We start from the raw sequence: 15,083 nt of genomic DNA on the forward strand, positions 1-15,083 counted from the left end.
TCCTACCACTATTCTATACATTTCTGTCTACTATAATAAGAATCAAAAAGCACATAAATTGTCTGCTTTTATACTTAATAGTACAATTTTAATAATCCCAATCTTAATAAACCCAAAAAACAAAGGCAATTCAAAACAGTAATTCCATATCTTTAAAAGGGAATACATCAATCAAATCCTTAAAGCAAACCAGGTAAACATTCTTTAACCCTAACACAACAGTTTTAATAATTTTAATCTTAATAAACCCAAAAAACAAAGACAATTCAAAACAGTAAATCCAAATATTTAAAGGCAAATAGCATCAATCAAATCCTTAAAGCAAATCAGATGAATGTTCTTCAACCCTTATCCCACTTCAAAATAAACCAAAGCAGTTACATATCCCCACAATGCACATAGAGCTTCCCTCTTGAAAGAATCAAACAGCCCAACTGCCCCCCTCAAAGATTCCAGGTTCTTTTCATGGCATTCCACCAGGAGATCGATTTTACTTATGGCTTGCAGATCACTCTCTCCCTTAGGTTTCTCCAGCTCCATTATCCAATCTTCATCCAGCATCTTGATAAAAATCCCAATCTCAGTCTTAAAAAAAAAAACCTTGCTATCACTCTTAAATTCCTCAATTTCATTCACCACATCACCAACATGATGGCACATTTTAGATCTCATATTTTCCACAGTGTCCTGGATATCTTGCATAAAAGCTTGATAGAAGTCAGAAGAAATCTGTTTAAAATCCTGGTGAAAGTCAGAAAGAATCTGTTTGAAATCCTCCCTGTCGCATGGAGTAGATTATGGTGCCCCCTAGGAGCTTAAGCAGCAAAAGTCAAAGATAGGGAAGAGTTCCAAAGTGTGTTTACATAAAGTGAGAGTGAGATGGCAGACAGTTCTCAAGGGAAAGTGAAAACAGAAACCTGATTCAGCATGTAGAAAAATGCTAGTATCTTCAAATTTAATACAAAAATAATAACAGGAAGACAATTGTTTACCCTCAATCTTTGGAATTTCCTTTGGAAGGAAAACAAAATCCAAAACTTAAAAGATTTTTTTTTTTAAAAAGTAATCCGAAAAATAACGTAAAGCACCAAGAGAACCAGCTTCTCCTCGCTGTAGAAAGCCTCTCTCGGGGTACACATACTAAAAAAAAATACAAATTGATGATTTAGAAATGGGGTGGCCGGTCTTAGTGTCCCTTTAAGGCTACAGTGTGGCTTGGAAAGTGATGAAGTCCCCGCCTCCCAGCTATGGCTCTTACCAGTCTAACGCGAAACGCTGTTTACGACCTTCTGGCTGCAAGCCGCCATCTGGAGGACAGATGGGATGTTTCCAGGTATTCTCCTTGATCCAGAGAACGTTTCTGGGCTTCAGGAAAACCTACCCAAGCCCCCCCAAAAGTTACCGTGTTGTCAGCTCCACCCGCTGAACCAGTGGGTACAGCCATTCAGTCCACCATTCCCACTGGAAGCCAAGGGTTTCCCATTCGTGATGTAATACATATTTAGCTTGTGTTAGATTTTGACAGATCTAAGAACACAAGTTTAAGGACTCATACATTTTTAAAATAAAAGTCTGAAACAATTATGATTATTTTTCTCAACTTGAATCTAATTATTTAGTGATAACCAAATTATTGAGTGTTTTACTTTTGTATATGACTGATGTTTTAAAGAACAAGCAGACATAAGTATTGGTCTAACAGTGCTGGTACTATAGTGCTATTGACTAGCAAAAAATGTGATATTAGAAGTAGTCCATTATCTTTAACTTTAACTTCAGTCTGCTTGCATATGGGAAAGACGTATTTGAATTAATGGACTATTGTTGGAAAACAACTGGTTTTTTGGAGGCAGAGTGAATTTTTCTTTTTAATTCTCTTCTAATGCTAGTGTTTGGTTAGCCTCCCAAATCACAGATCATGAGATACCCAATAACAGGCTCCATCCATCTGGTAGTATGCTTAAGGATTTTGTGGTAAAGAGATGGCTGCCAGTGAGTGAAGCAGCAAGTGAAGTAAGTTTAGCAGAGATTGAGGTACTGAAGTCTCAGAAATTGCTGTGCTAAAGACTTTAAAAGCTATAACATCTCAGGGTTGGAAATTCCATCATCCCACTTTAAAAAAACAAACAAACATATATTTGTATTGAAAATTAGAAATAGGTTTTTATTTTGTTTTGTTTTGTATGATTTCTGAATCATTTCAATTATAAAATGCAGTTAGATCCTATTGTGTTTATATGAAAATAAATCCCAATCAGATTAGAAAATCTCAATCAGATTAGTAAAACATGCCCTAGTAAATGCACTCCTAACTACAGCATCAGAACACAGTTGCTTATTTCCCTACTTGGAAAAAACCCTCATTGAATTCTCTGAGGCTTACTGAGAGGATGAGGTAAGTTTTACACTTACACTGTTTCTCATTGCCCTTCAGACAAGAAAGCAGAAATTGATAGTCTTGCTGCACAATACATTTCAACAGTGAGGAGTCTGTCATCGGAGCAACGAGTAGAAATCTTGCAGAAGATCCAGAATGCCTATACAAAATGCAAAGAGTATAGTGATGACAAAGTGCAGTTGGCCATGCAGACCTATGAGATGGTAAGATTAAGCAGAGTAATGATATTGCAGAAGACTAAGGCAGCGCCTGTGTTTCTGACATCTCTTATCTAACCTTTAGCTTGTGTTTCAGATGGCAACATTTTTAGTAACTGCTGACAAATTGAAGTTCTATGTGCTGGACTTCAGCTAACATTAATCATAAATTTTCTGATTCAGAGGATTCCTGTCATGAGTAAGGATGGCGAGCAGGGGGCTCCCACCCAGACTGTCAAGCGCATGCGTAGCACTGAGGAACTGTTCAGCCATTCAAAGAGACACAGATCGGGACCGCCTTAACCTTTGGGGTTTATATGGCTGGGTTTTCCCACGCCTTCTCAGTTTGTTAGGATTCTTGTTAAGTACTACTAATAAATATTAGAGACCAAGTCCTCGTCTCAGTGTGTTTCCTGGTAATCAGGACAATTCCTAGTTTAGATGGGGATTGTGTATAACATTGTAATATTTTCTCATTTAATCTTTATGGGAGCAATAGTAAAAATGTGAAGTATAGAGTGGGTAATACTGACAAGTAACTATATTTTTTTAGTGATACATTTATCAAAGGTATTTCTTTACCCATGTTTCTGAAGTGGATTTATTTATTGGAGTCTCATTGAGGAGTAAATTAACAGTTGTGAGACAATTGGTAACTCACACATTGTACTAAGCCATGATTTTTAACCATGGCTTATTGACAATTCATAATAACCATACTGTATAGACACATGACCATGAGCCATAACTGCTTGGTAAAAAAATCTCCATTGTTGTGATGGTGTTCCCTTGTTTCTGCACTTAAAGAAAAATGCTTCCAATGTTGTCTGGGAAAAAAGAATTGTAATTATCATGTGTGTTGCTGCTAACCATGAAGCTTCAGAAAAGCTAGCCAGCAGTCAAGTTTAATGTGGCTGCCAACTGCACTAGCAAATGAGAACATTCAAGCATATTGGAGTGGTTCATAGAAATATAGAATGTAATAATATGGTATATTTAGTTATTTAAAACTAATGAAATATTGAAAAATTTAACCTAATACTGTGATGTTTATAAATTCCGTATTCATCCATGTGGTCCTTTCTTTTTTCCTCTTTTGTGTGTGCCTTTTTTCTCTTTCTTTTTCTCTTCCTTTTCTTAAAAATGCTTAAATAAAAAATATAATTTAAAAAAGAACATAATGGTTGGAAGGGACATTGCTAATCATCTATAGCAGTTTAAGCCCCTGCAAGAATCCACTATCACAGCATCAGATGGCCATTCAGCCTATGTTTATATCCTTGCAGTGAAGGAGAGTCCCCTGCCTCTTGAGACAGTCTGTTCCATTGTTGATCAGCTCTTATGATTAGGAAATTCTTGTTTTGTCTTCTGAACATGTCTATTCAAACTTCTACTTGATAGATTATTACAGGAAAGGAGTCAAATTATTAATTAAAATACTACTTAAGAAAATATATTTTCTTCAGCTCTGTGGTATTTCTCTCTCTGATACAGGTGGACAAGCACATTCGACGGCTGGATGCTGACCTTGCCCGATTTGAAGCTGATCTGAAGGATAAATTGGAAGGCAGTGATTTTGAAAGCTCTGTGACACCAAACCTAAAAAGTATGGATGTTGTGACAAGGATGATGGAGCCTTCAGAACTTTAGGATTAATTTTTTAATAATATAATTTCCAAATTCATACTCCAATTGAAACTTTTTCTCATGCAGCATGAGAGCTTAAAAAGTGTATTTGTCAATGAGCCAAGGAGCAAAAGGAGAAATAAGTGGGGAGAGTAATACTTATTTGGATTCAAACATGCCACACTTTAGATTGTGCTTCTCTATATATTGTTATTATATTATATTGTTAATCTTCTTGATTCCAGTGGAACTCATTAAATATGTATAGGACTTCAATTTAGACTCTTCTTAAATATACATCAATAGTTTATTATTTATTTGAATGTCCTATAAGATTGCCAATATTGAACTTTGGCTCTGAGAGAGACATGGTCTTTTCTCTTTACATTGGAATATCAAATTCTCAGGAAGTCACTAAAACTATCAGCCAGCAATCCTGCTCTTTGGTATGTGTGCACATATTTGTGTATGGGGAAAATGGTAATATGAGGAAGTATGTGACTGATACACATACATGCACACTCAGATATTGGAATGGAGAAATAAACAGCTATAAAAGCAATTTGGTTATGTACCTAACCAAAAATAATTTATGAGATAAATTGTCTTCAGGAGGGAGAAACTAGAGAAAGATCCAAGGATGCAATACTACTGACAGCTCTCTGGTTTGGGCCTATTTACTTTGCACTTCAAATTTGCCCTTTCAGTTAGGCAGATTTTGTGAAGAGAAGTTGTTTGACCCAGGCATATAAATCTTTCTCTGACGGGACTGTTTATCTGCCTGGAGAATGATAGTCCCATGAAACAATTTAATAGAAACTGCCATCTAGAGATCATCAGGATTCTTGCAGAATCTACCTCTCAGGAGAAGCAAACAGTAAATAACATAAATTTTATTTATTTATTTATAAATGTATTCACCTCCCATCTCTCCCCAACAGGAGGACTCTGGGTGGCTTACGATAAAACAATAAATAAACAATAAAAATTAAAGATTGAACCCCTGGCTTTACCTACTGCACCAATTGGTGTTTGGAGTCCTACCAGTAGATAATGCTGGGTGGGAGAAGAAAGGGCAGAGAATCCACCAATCGCTGTTCTGAAGTTATTCCATGTTAAGTAGTGTGAGGGTAGCAGCACTACCTGGCTCCATTGCTGTGGTGCAGTAAAGGTAGGCTGTAGGAGAAGCATGGTCTATATCAATATACAAAAAAATAACTATTTCAGAGGGAAGAATTCCAAAGGATAAGAAAACCTCCCGTGGTCGAGGCCGGCGAACATCAGAGGAAGATGCTCCAGTGAAAAAGAAACCAAAACGAAGGTAGGAATTAGTACAGTCTGTAGGCAAGAGTTCTTGGGTTTTCAGTTTTTTCGCCCAAAGTCAACTTGCAGTAGAATCACTTTTTCTTTCCAGACTCCATGAAAGTATTCTAGGGCAAGTGGGTTTTGGATTGTAGCTTGTAGTGAGAAAGAGAAGTCCCGTTTGGAGACAAAAGATTTCAAGATCATTCAAACTGGACCTGTCAGTCTAGAGAGTGAACAGAAACCAGCAAAGCCATAGGAACCCAACCTTTGAACAACCAGTCAGGAGCAGGAAAGTTTCTTCCCAGGTAGGCCTTAAAAAGAGGAAAAGGAAACTCCATTTTGCCTTTGTTCTCTTGCCTTTTGTTCTGGGAAGACATGGCATCTCTTACCAGACTGGCTTCTAATGGGTTAAACAAAAACATCCGAACCTGGAGAAGGGTTGGAGAATGAGGAGAAAATAGCCATTGGGAATAGTAATCTCTAGATTAGATATCCTAGCTCGCAAAGAATAGTGTGAGCGTGCTTGGGATAAACTTGAACTTTGGTTGCAGTTGTGGCATACTGGGCAAAATGTGCCCAAGCTAACTGGTACTGCCTGTACCTTTAGTAGGAAATGTTGCATGTGGCACCTGTGATCAAGAGGCTCATCTAGACTTCACTCTTACCACAGCTCCAAAATGGCTTGCTTACCTTTTGTTGAGGACATTTCCTCACACTAGACCTCCATTTTGGAGCCAGCCTTCTGGTTAAGGCAAGTTGAAACCAGATCAAAGTGATCTGGAAGGAAAGTAGTATTTTCCATCAGAAAAATTTCAGTGTTGCACAGAGAAGTATCCCAAGGAAGGTCATTGATTACCTGCAGGGCTCCAGTTGGTCTGCGGGGCCACCCCTTTCCATCCAGCCACAAGGTTTTCTCCCCTCATGCCATTATCTGCTTTGACTGCCAGAGAGACCAGAACCTTCCAGGCAACCTTTTTTCTTTTTTTTGCTTAGGTGAAGGAATTATTGACTTTGTGGAATGCCTTCTACAAGGTCACTATTCCCATTAGTAACCTCCATGCAGCCTGCCTTCTGCTCTCCCTACTGACAGACACCTGGGCAAAACTGCTGCAGCTATCAGGGCAATGAAGAGCAGAAAAGGGGAACGAGATTCTTCTCCTTCTTAGCTGCCTGCTCCTTCCTAGCAAAGAGCAGATCATTCATCTGTTCCTCTCCTGTTCCCTGCAATTCCCTTTCCTTTGTGCTTGGAGGAGGTCACTGCTGCACCTAAGCCAGCTGTGGCTTCTTCCAAGAAAGGTGGTTAGCTGTAGCTTCTGTTTTTGGGTGGTGGTAGTGGTGCTTTCCAAGAAGTGTAGGGGTAAGGGAAGGTGCATTGAAGGAAGCAGAGGCAGTAAAGGGTCTGCATTGGGCTAGGAGGCAGGTAGCAGAAAAGAGAAAAATTCCCTTATTCTTCCCTGCTCCCCAACAACAGCAAGTGTAAAGTGCTACCCCTTTGTAAAGACAGTGACTTTACCTGCCTTGTACCTGAAGCATGGCAAGTGGATTGTTGTGAGGATGGGAGAAATGCACATTCTCAGGTGCTGCCTAGATAAGCCCTACAGCATGTAACCTAGTATATACCTCCTCTGTAATTCCTAAAAAACATTATGTGAAAGCCTTGTTTGACCAAAGCCATGGGCAGGAAAGGTTATTGTCTGTGGGCCAATCTGATGATGACCACAACATATGGAAGATTGCAGTTTGGAGTGTATGAGGAGTAAATGGTGAAGAGCATGAAATAAGGAATGAAATGAATGAAAGAACAGTGATAATTATGTGATAGATCTGCATGAAGGTGGTCTGATCTTGTGCAGTGGGGCTGATGGATACTACAAGGAAATGAAGTTGTACGTTGTAATTATGAATGAAACTATATAGGTATCACAAAATAAATAGCATCATCTAGGTGATTGTGGATGCACATAAAAGTAGGAGTCCATAGGTTTATGATTGCTGTGTTATGCTCCTGTAAAGATAACGGAAGAACCCAGAGATAAATTTTGAGGAAAAAAAATGAATAGATGGTCTCCAGGGAACAAGTAATTTTACTAAGTGACATGAATTTATGAGTGGGAACAAACCAAACGAGTACAGAAAAAAATGTTTAAGCTAATCAGAAACCCAGGAATAAGCAAGAATGGTGTCTTTCTGATATGTATCATCTTTGAAAAAGGTCTGTTTTTAATAATATGGTTTAAACATAAGACTCTTCATACATAAATGAGGCAAAGGCATAAATGTGAATCCTAGAATTATTTTGTGTCCTGGAATGGTAGAGAATAGATCTTGACTTTCTGTATGATATCCTTCCAAGGATTTGAAGAGTTCTGTCTTGTTTGCCCTCTGTCTTTTCTTCTAAAGAATAAACATACAAAAGTCTTTCAATCTCTTTTCATGGAATTTACTTTCCAGTCCTTTGGTCATTTTCATTGCCTTTTTGAACTGATTCCAATATCTCTAACTCTTTCTTAGAGTGTGGTGTTCAGAACTGAATGCAGTATTCAAGGTGGGGTTTCAGCAGTACAGAATAAAGTGCAATTCTAGTTCCCATGATTTGGAAACTCTGTTTCTGTTGTTGCACCCTAAAGTTACTTTTGTCTTTTTTTGCAGCCACAGTGCTGGCTCATACTCAATTTGCAATCAACTACTATCTTGAGATCTTTTTCACAAATACTCTTACCAAGCCAGATATTCCCCATCCTATACCAGTGCATTTGATTTCTGTTTTGTAACTGAAGTCCTTTGCATTTGCTGCTGTGAAATTTCTATTATTCTCAGCTAATTTCTCTTATTTATCAATATTGTTTTAAAATTTATTTCTGCTTTGAGGCATTAGTTATCCTATTTTGTCTTGTCTGCAGGCTTGTTAAGCATTTCCTCACCTCTTCTTTCAAGTCATTAATAAAAATGTTGAGAAATAGAAGGCATATTGCCCACTTAATTGTCAACCCATCCAGACCTCACTAGCTTGCTAATTAGAATATCATGGGATACTTGTCAGATGTTTTGCTGAAATCACTATATAGCATGTCCACAGCATTCTCAGTTTGTTAAGGAAGTTTTTTGATTAAAAAATGCAGTAAAGTTAGTTTGCCAAGACTTGTTCTGACTTCTGGTTTTGATTGCAAATCTATATTTATCAGCATTCTGTTCAATTCTTGGAATTGGAGAAATCATACAACATATCTGGAATGCACCTCTCCATTGATGCATTATTACTCAAAAAGCAAAAATAGTTTCTGAATGTCCTTGTGAGCTTATTGGTACAGGCACAACTACTTTTAATATTTAAATTTTTGAACCCTTACAGTTAATGAGAAAATCCAACATTCTGAATTATAGAGTCACTGACATTCACTCAGGCCTCTTGTATTTATATCATCACAGATCTGAATTAGCTGATACCATCCTGTCAGTTCACCCTTCTGATGTCTTGGATATGCCAGTGGATCCCAATGAACCCACATACTGCTTGTGCCACCAAGTATCCTATGGAGAAATGATTGGTTGTGACAACCCTGATGTGAGTATTGAAATAAACCTAAGTATGACAAATGCTATGCATTTGTGCTATGGGTTGAAATTGACTGTCTAAACCAGAAACAATTGCCAGTCCAGTATAGGATTCTTCACAAAATCACAAGCCCACCCCTGGTTCTTACAGAGTGTCAGAACATTGAGTTATTTTGTACACTTCTGGGAAATATAATTTATTTTGCAAGAATTTGTATTGCAAATATGGAAGAAGTGGCAGTGCAGTATCTATTTAACATTACCCTGATTTGTAGGCTCAAAGGAGAAAAAAAGGAAGGTGCAAAGCAAAAATCCACAGCCACAGTAACACCATAGAAGCTTTCTGCAAACTTTGTTTGTTACAAAACATTGGAAAAATTCAGTTACTGTATTTTTTATTTGAAAAGATCTGTACATTAAAATTCACTGCATGTTATTGCTCCATATTTCACACTGTGCAGCTCACACAGACACACAGAATATGTACTACTCTGAAATCATGTATATATTGCCAGCTAATATGCTCCTGTTTAAATAAATCCTGTAATTCCAGAATATAAGCATTTTGCAAGAAAGAATAATATTGTAATAAAATTAGCTATTTCTGCATTTGATACTTAAGGACCAAGCATTTGTTGATCAGCCAATCTTATGTTGCTAGTAAGACTGATAAGGAAAAAATAATGCCATTCATCTTTCTTTCAACCCCAAATAAAGTGTCCAATTGAGTGGTTTCACTTTGCTTGTGTGGATCTCACAACTAAACCCAAAGGGAAATGGTAAGTGCTATGAATTATTTGCTTTCTGTTCTCCTATTTTCTTTACAGATTATTTGCCCCAAGAAGGTTGAAAATACTGTTGCTGAGATACGTTTTGATTCAGTGCTTTTTAAATTATTGTGGAACAGCTATCCCTTGATAACTGAGTTTATAATATAAGGCAACCCTTCCTCAATTTAGCATTCCTCCGGTTGTGCTGGAAATTGTAGTCCCAACATATCTGTCAGATGCCAATTTAGGAGAAATTGACCTGATGCAATCATTATAAGCATATCTGCTGGGAAACATATCCCACTGAATTTAGGAAGGTATACCATTCAGCAAATTACTTTATGAACAAGCTACTGTTCCTTTATTTACAAATAAATTTCACTGAAATCCGTGAGACTTATAAATATGCTACGATTTATACATCTGTGAATTTGCAGAGTGACTTTTTTAATTGGCAAATTACCTTTCATCAAAGTTGGAAGGATACACATGCATACACATAACATTCGTATCTTATGTATGTTTGAAAGTTTGCATACATTCTTGTGCAATGTGACTTTAATATACAGAGGCCATGAATGTGTACTCTAAAATCATTGGTGTAAGTAAATCACCTGTAAAAATGGGTTTCTTGTATTCCACATTGACACTTACAAAATTATTCTGTGTTGTTTAGTATCATTTGCATGGAGCTGCGTATGACCTAATTTTGTATAAATCTAAATTAAATCATATTGTGAATACATTTTTAATATGTGTTAATTGTTGGACGAGAGCCAGTTTGGTGTAGTTGTTAAGGCACCAGGCTAGAAACCAGGAGTCTGTGAGTTCTAGTCCCGCCTTAGGCACGATGCCAGCTGGGTCACCTTGGGCCAGTTGCTCTCTCTCAGCCCTAGGAAGGAGGCAATGGCAAACCATTTCCAAAAACATTGCCAAGAAAACTGTAGGGACTAGTCCAGGCAGTCTCTGAGAATCGGACACAATTGAACAGATTAAAAAAAAGTTAGACATATCTTAAATGAGAATAGCAGCAAGGTAGCATATACCTTTGGGATCTTGTGCAAGAAAATTGGTGGGCATTCATCTGTTCTTTTAAAAAGTATTGATTGTTGAACTGAGAAAATTTAAAGAAGTAGCTTTTTTCTTCAAGAATGTTACTCATTCCATCTTTAGTATGCAGCTTCTATATGCCTATAAGTATTTTTTCTGGCATATATTTTCTTTCTCTTAAGTTTTATGATTTAAATTTAGAAAATGTTTACAGTTGTTATTTCCTAGCATTAATAAAGCATAGCTTAAACCTGCAAGAAAAATTGCAGATAACTTTGGAAGTATTTTTATTTTTCTGTATGTACATTCCACTGTGTTCCATCTATATGAGTGCCTTTTTTTTTTCTGTGCCTTCGAGTTAGTCTTGACTCCTGGTAACTGCCTGAACAAGTCCCTACAGTTTTTTTGGTAAGATTTCTAAAGAGGTTTGCCATTGCCTCCTTCCTAGGGCTGAGAGAAAGTGACTGGCTATCTGGGCTTTGTGCCAAAGGCAGGACTAGAACTCACAGTCTCCCGGTTTCTAGCCTGGTGCCTTAACCACTACACCAAACTGGCTTAGTGCCTTAGTACTACTCTTTTGTCTTGTTAAAGACTGTGGGTTTGGGCATATTCAGTTATATATTGTTTAGCTTAGAGATAGGCCATAGACAGTGGGGTGATGTCATCTAGTTCATCAAGGCACAAACAGTAGCCCTTCTCCTTCCCTGAATCCCTGCTCTTTGAACAAGTGATCTGATAATGAAGGAAATCTCCAAATTATTATTAATAATAATAATTATTATTCTCTGTGCATGAAAAAATAGTAGTTGCTCCCTTGTACAACAATAGAATGGGTTAATTTGTTCATGGAGAAAGAGACCATGTTATATGCCCCTAAATTCCTTTCTGTATGCAGAGAGAACCAACACACAGAGATATGTGTATGAATAATGTATGTAGGTGAATGAATGAAAAATAGGGGAAGTGAGTATGTCTGCAACTGTATTAATAGGAGACAGGTTACCTCCAAGGGTCTTCAGGGTAATCCATTCACAAACCAGCCAAATGTGAGTGGTTTTAAAGAACTGTACTGAGCTAAATATAATGCTTTTCTTTTCTTAGGTATTGTCCTCGCTGTGTGCAGGAGAAGAAGAAGAAGTAGAAATGATGTACAGTATGAAAGAAGTTTAATATATTCATATGTTGCAATATTTTGTCTTCATCACCAACCCACCTTGCTTGGCCTGATACAAAACAGAAGCCAGATGCTCTCTTTAGCCATCCTAATGATAAAAGTGGGATATAGAGGAAATTCATTAGTGATTATTAATTGGGTTACAAGTATACTTCTTTGGCACTGTAATCAATGATATGAAGTACTTAAGAGTAGGTCTGCACTGGAATTTCTGCTAATATACTGAACCCTGTTGTAAGGATTGCTTGTGGCCTTTCATGTGAAGTTTGGTTATCAAAAATGAAGTCACTTTGGGAAGCATCTAGCAGTGTCATTCTGCTGGCGGAATGGCATGTTTTCTCTTCCATTTCCCAATGCAATCTCTAAAATTAATTTAGAGATTTGGAATGAGCATTGGGAAATGGGGTCAGAGTGAAGAGAGTCCTGTTGTGTGAGGAGGATGGGATTGCATAATTTTTGATGCATCCCTTTCCTCTGCACAATATTTATGAAGTATTTTAAATCCAATATCAAAACTTTTATGATCACTGATAAGGAGTGGAATCACATAGTTCACTTTTGCAGATAGAATTTCCATTTGCACAACATTGGATTCTGCTCAGGGAGGAGGTTCTGATTTTGAACATGCAATTTTGCCCCTTTGGAAATAAGTTGGCAAAATAATATTTCAAAAAAAAGAATGGAAGTAATTCGTGTTTGATTTGGGGAGTTCACAATTAAAATTCAGGAGTTGTATGCATATTCTTATTGTTCTGTGTACTGCCACCTCTGGGTTTCATTCTGGTTTCACTGAAATTGCATGCTCATTCCTACTGATAAGCAATACCTGCTTAATAAAGACAACAGTTAACTAAGAGATGGATGTGATATCAGTATAGTATAAATCCCTCACAAAACAAATAAAATTTAATATTTTAAAATAAGTTTTGGAATATTAACAAACAAAGGACCAGGAAAACTAGTTTTCAGGGAGTAACAGTTTTAGGAAAGGAGAAATTCCTGTAACTGCACAAAAGTGTTGGATAGACTGTTATACTGAGGTTCGTCTGATGTGAAATGTTCTGAATTCACTGAGATATTTCTACTAATCAGTGTAAATATTGGCATTATTTTCTTTTCTAAGTTTCTCAGGAAGGAGATAGGCATACATCCCCCCACCCCCAGCAAAAAGGTTGAAAGTGCTTCTTGTTGCCTGTCTGTCACTATTCTCTCGGTAGTTCAGGGTTTGCATGCTTTTGTATAATTCATAAACCTGACAATTCTGTTCAGCTAGACAGAAAGATACACTTGTTCACCAACGACTCTGTCATACAATCTTCAGCTTTTAAATTGCATATTTAAAATTTTTTAAAAGTAAAAAGTGAAGGCAGTTTAAAGGGGAGGAATACCCTTTTGAAAATAGCCAGTTCCCTAGTTTGCTACAACTGGTTTTAGGTTGTAATGTAAAAATGATTGCCCATAGTGATTAAGCAACAGCCAGTATATAGCACACAAAGTTGTGCTAATTAATGAAGAAGTACAGACTTAAAAGATTTTTTACATACCGTCAAATTTTAGTAATCAATGCATTCCTTTGAACAGTTGTCACCATTGTATCTGTAGCATCAGAATGAACCCCATTTCAATATGGAAAAGCAAAACCATTGATTTAAATATATATATATATATATTTAACATTTTTAGTTTGCATTTAGAAAAAACTCTTACAAGAGTTTGGTTTGTATTATGGAAGAATGCAAATTCTTACATTTTTTTTACACACAATTTTGTAGGTAGTAATACAAAGTACAAAGTACAGTTACAGTATTTTTTTGTTTCACGTTAGGTTTCTGTAGCTGTACTTGCTTTTTAAAAGTGCAAATTGCATTGTTTTCCTAAGGAGAAAAGGAAATCACCTTGTAGTATTCATGCCATAGTGTCCTTATATGCTTCCAGAATGTTGCATTACTGTATAATGTTCTGCTGTTTTCAAGTTTAAGGATTTTTAGAAGATGGACTATTACCCCAAGTCAGATTTCTTGAGTTACTTGCAAAAGAGATGAAACAATGCAAACATAATACTTTCTACAAATGAACAGGAGTCATTGGAGCCCTGAAGTCAGAAATGGGCAGTCTGTAACCATATTAATGATATTGGATAATTCCCATCATCCCTCACATTGTTCATGCTGATTAAAGTTGACAGACATCAGGGATCAGTAGAATCTGGAGGACCATATTGCATCTATCCCTGCCCTAAGTTATGGTAAATTCATAGAAGAAAGCAAAATATAAATGTGAAATTGGGGATATACTATACTGATCCTTTATAAAATAAATCATGCCCCCATAGATAGTGATGCATCAGTTTACTACTCTTCTTTTATGGTCTGTCAGATGCCCTTGTTTCACAGTCCAAGTTATAGCATAATAAACATTATATTGAGTATTTTACCAGATTCTTGAGCAACCATACGTAGTTTTTTTAATAGCTGCTGAGTCAGTTTTTCTAGCCTCCAATAAAACATTGATAGTAGATTTGCATTCTTATTGACAGCAGTTCTTGTGAAAATTCACAAATCAGTTATTAACAAGTAGTGCTTACAGCTTTTAACCTTCCTTTCCAGACTGTAGAGGAATGTAGCATTAGTTTATACTATAATAGCAATTACTTTCAAATTAAGTTTCTCCTGTCAGTAAAGAGTACTGTCGGTTGATGGTAAAGGCTCTTTTTTTGTGATCTCAACAACTAGTGCTGCTGTGTAGCTCCTGAAGCAAATCAGATTGTTAACTTTATCATAAACAAGATTTAAGATTATGCTTCAGTCCCAAAGAATTAGGTACTTAGTATGAGTGTGTGTGTGTGTGTAAAATATGTTTCACCATCCAATTTCTGAAGAACAGTATTGAACTGAGCAACTGTCCCATGTCAACATGTTTATTTTGAAAGAAGGCATTGCATTGATAGCAACCAGTTCATTTTTGAAGTTTTAAAATCCATATTGATTTTGAACTTGTCACCTTGATTCTTG

The 15,083-nt window shown here is 36.8% G+C and overlaps 1 protein-coding gene across 4 annotated transcripts in view; it reads left to right on the forward strand.

Annotated features, from left to right (window-relative positions):
• ING5 (inhibitor of growth family member 5) overlaps nucleotides 1–15,083 on the forward strand; it is a 39,550-nt gene that overhangs the window by 3,396 nt on the left and 21,071 nt on the right. For 3 of the 4 annotated variants that reach the window (XM_063306784.1, XM_063306783.1, XM_063306785.1), the window contains 6 exons: nucleotides 2,435–2,601; nucleotides 4,090–4,201; nucleotides 5,449–5,542; nucleotides 8,953–9,088; nucleotides 9,796–9,857; nucleotides 12,000–13,232. In XM_063306784.1, coding sequence (XP_063162854.1) covers nucleotides 2,435–2,601; nucleotides 4,090–4,201; nucleotides 5,449–5,542; nucleotides 8,953–9,088; nucleotides 9,796–9,857; nucleotides 12,000–12,039 — 611 coding nt within the window. In that variant the 3' untranslated portion in view covers nucleotides 12,040–13,232. Of the gene's footprint in view, nucleotides 1–2,434; nucleotides 2,602–4,089; nucleotides 4,202–5,448; nucleotides 5,543–8,952; nucleotides 9,089–9,795; nucleotides 9,858–11,999; nucleotides 13,233–15,083 lie in introns of those variants that run through there. The other variant, XR_010068181.1, reaches the window with a different exon arrangement.

Source organism: Candoia aspera, chromosome 6 (genome assembly GCF_035149785.1).
Source record: "Candoia aspera isolate rCanAsp1 chromosome 6, rCanAsp1.hap2, whole genome shotgun sequence".
Lineage (NCBI taxonomy): Eukaryota > Metazoa > Chordata > Lepidosauria > Squamata > Boidae > Candoia > Candoia aspera.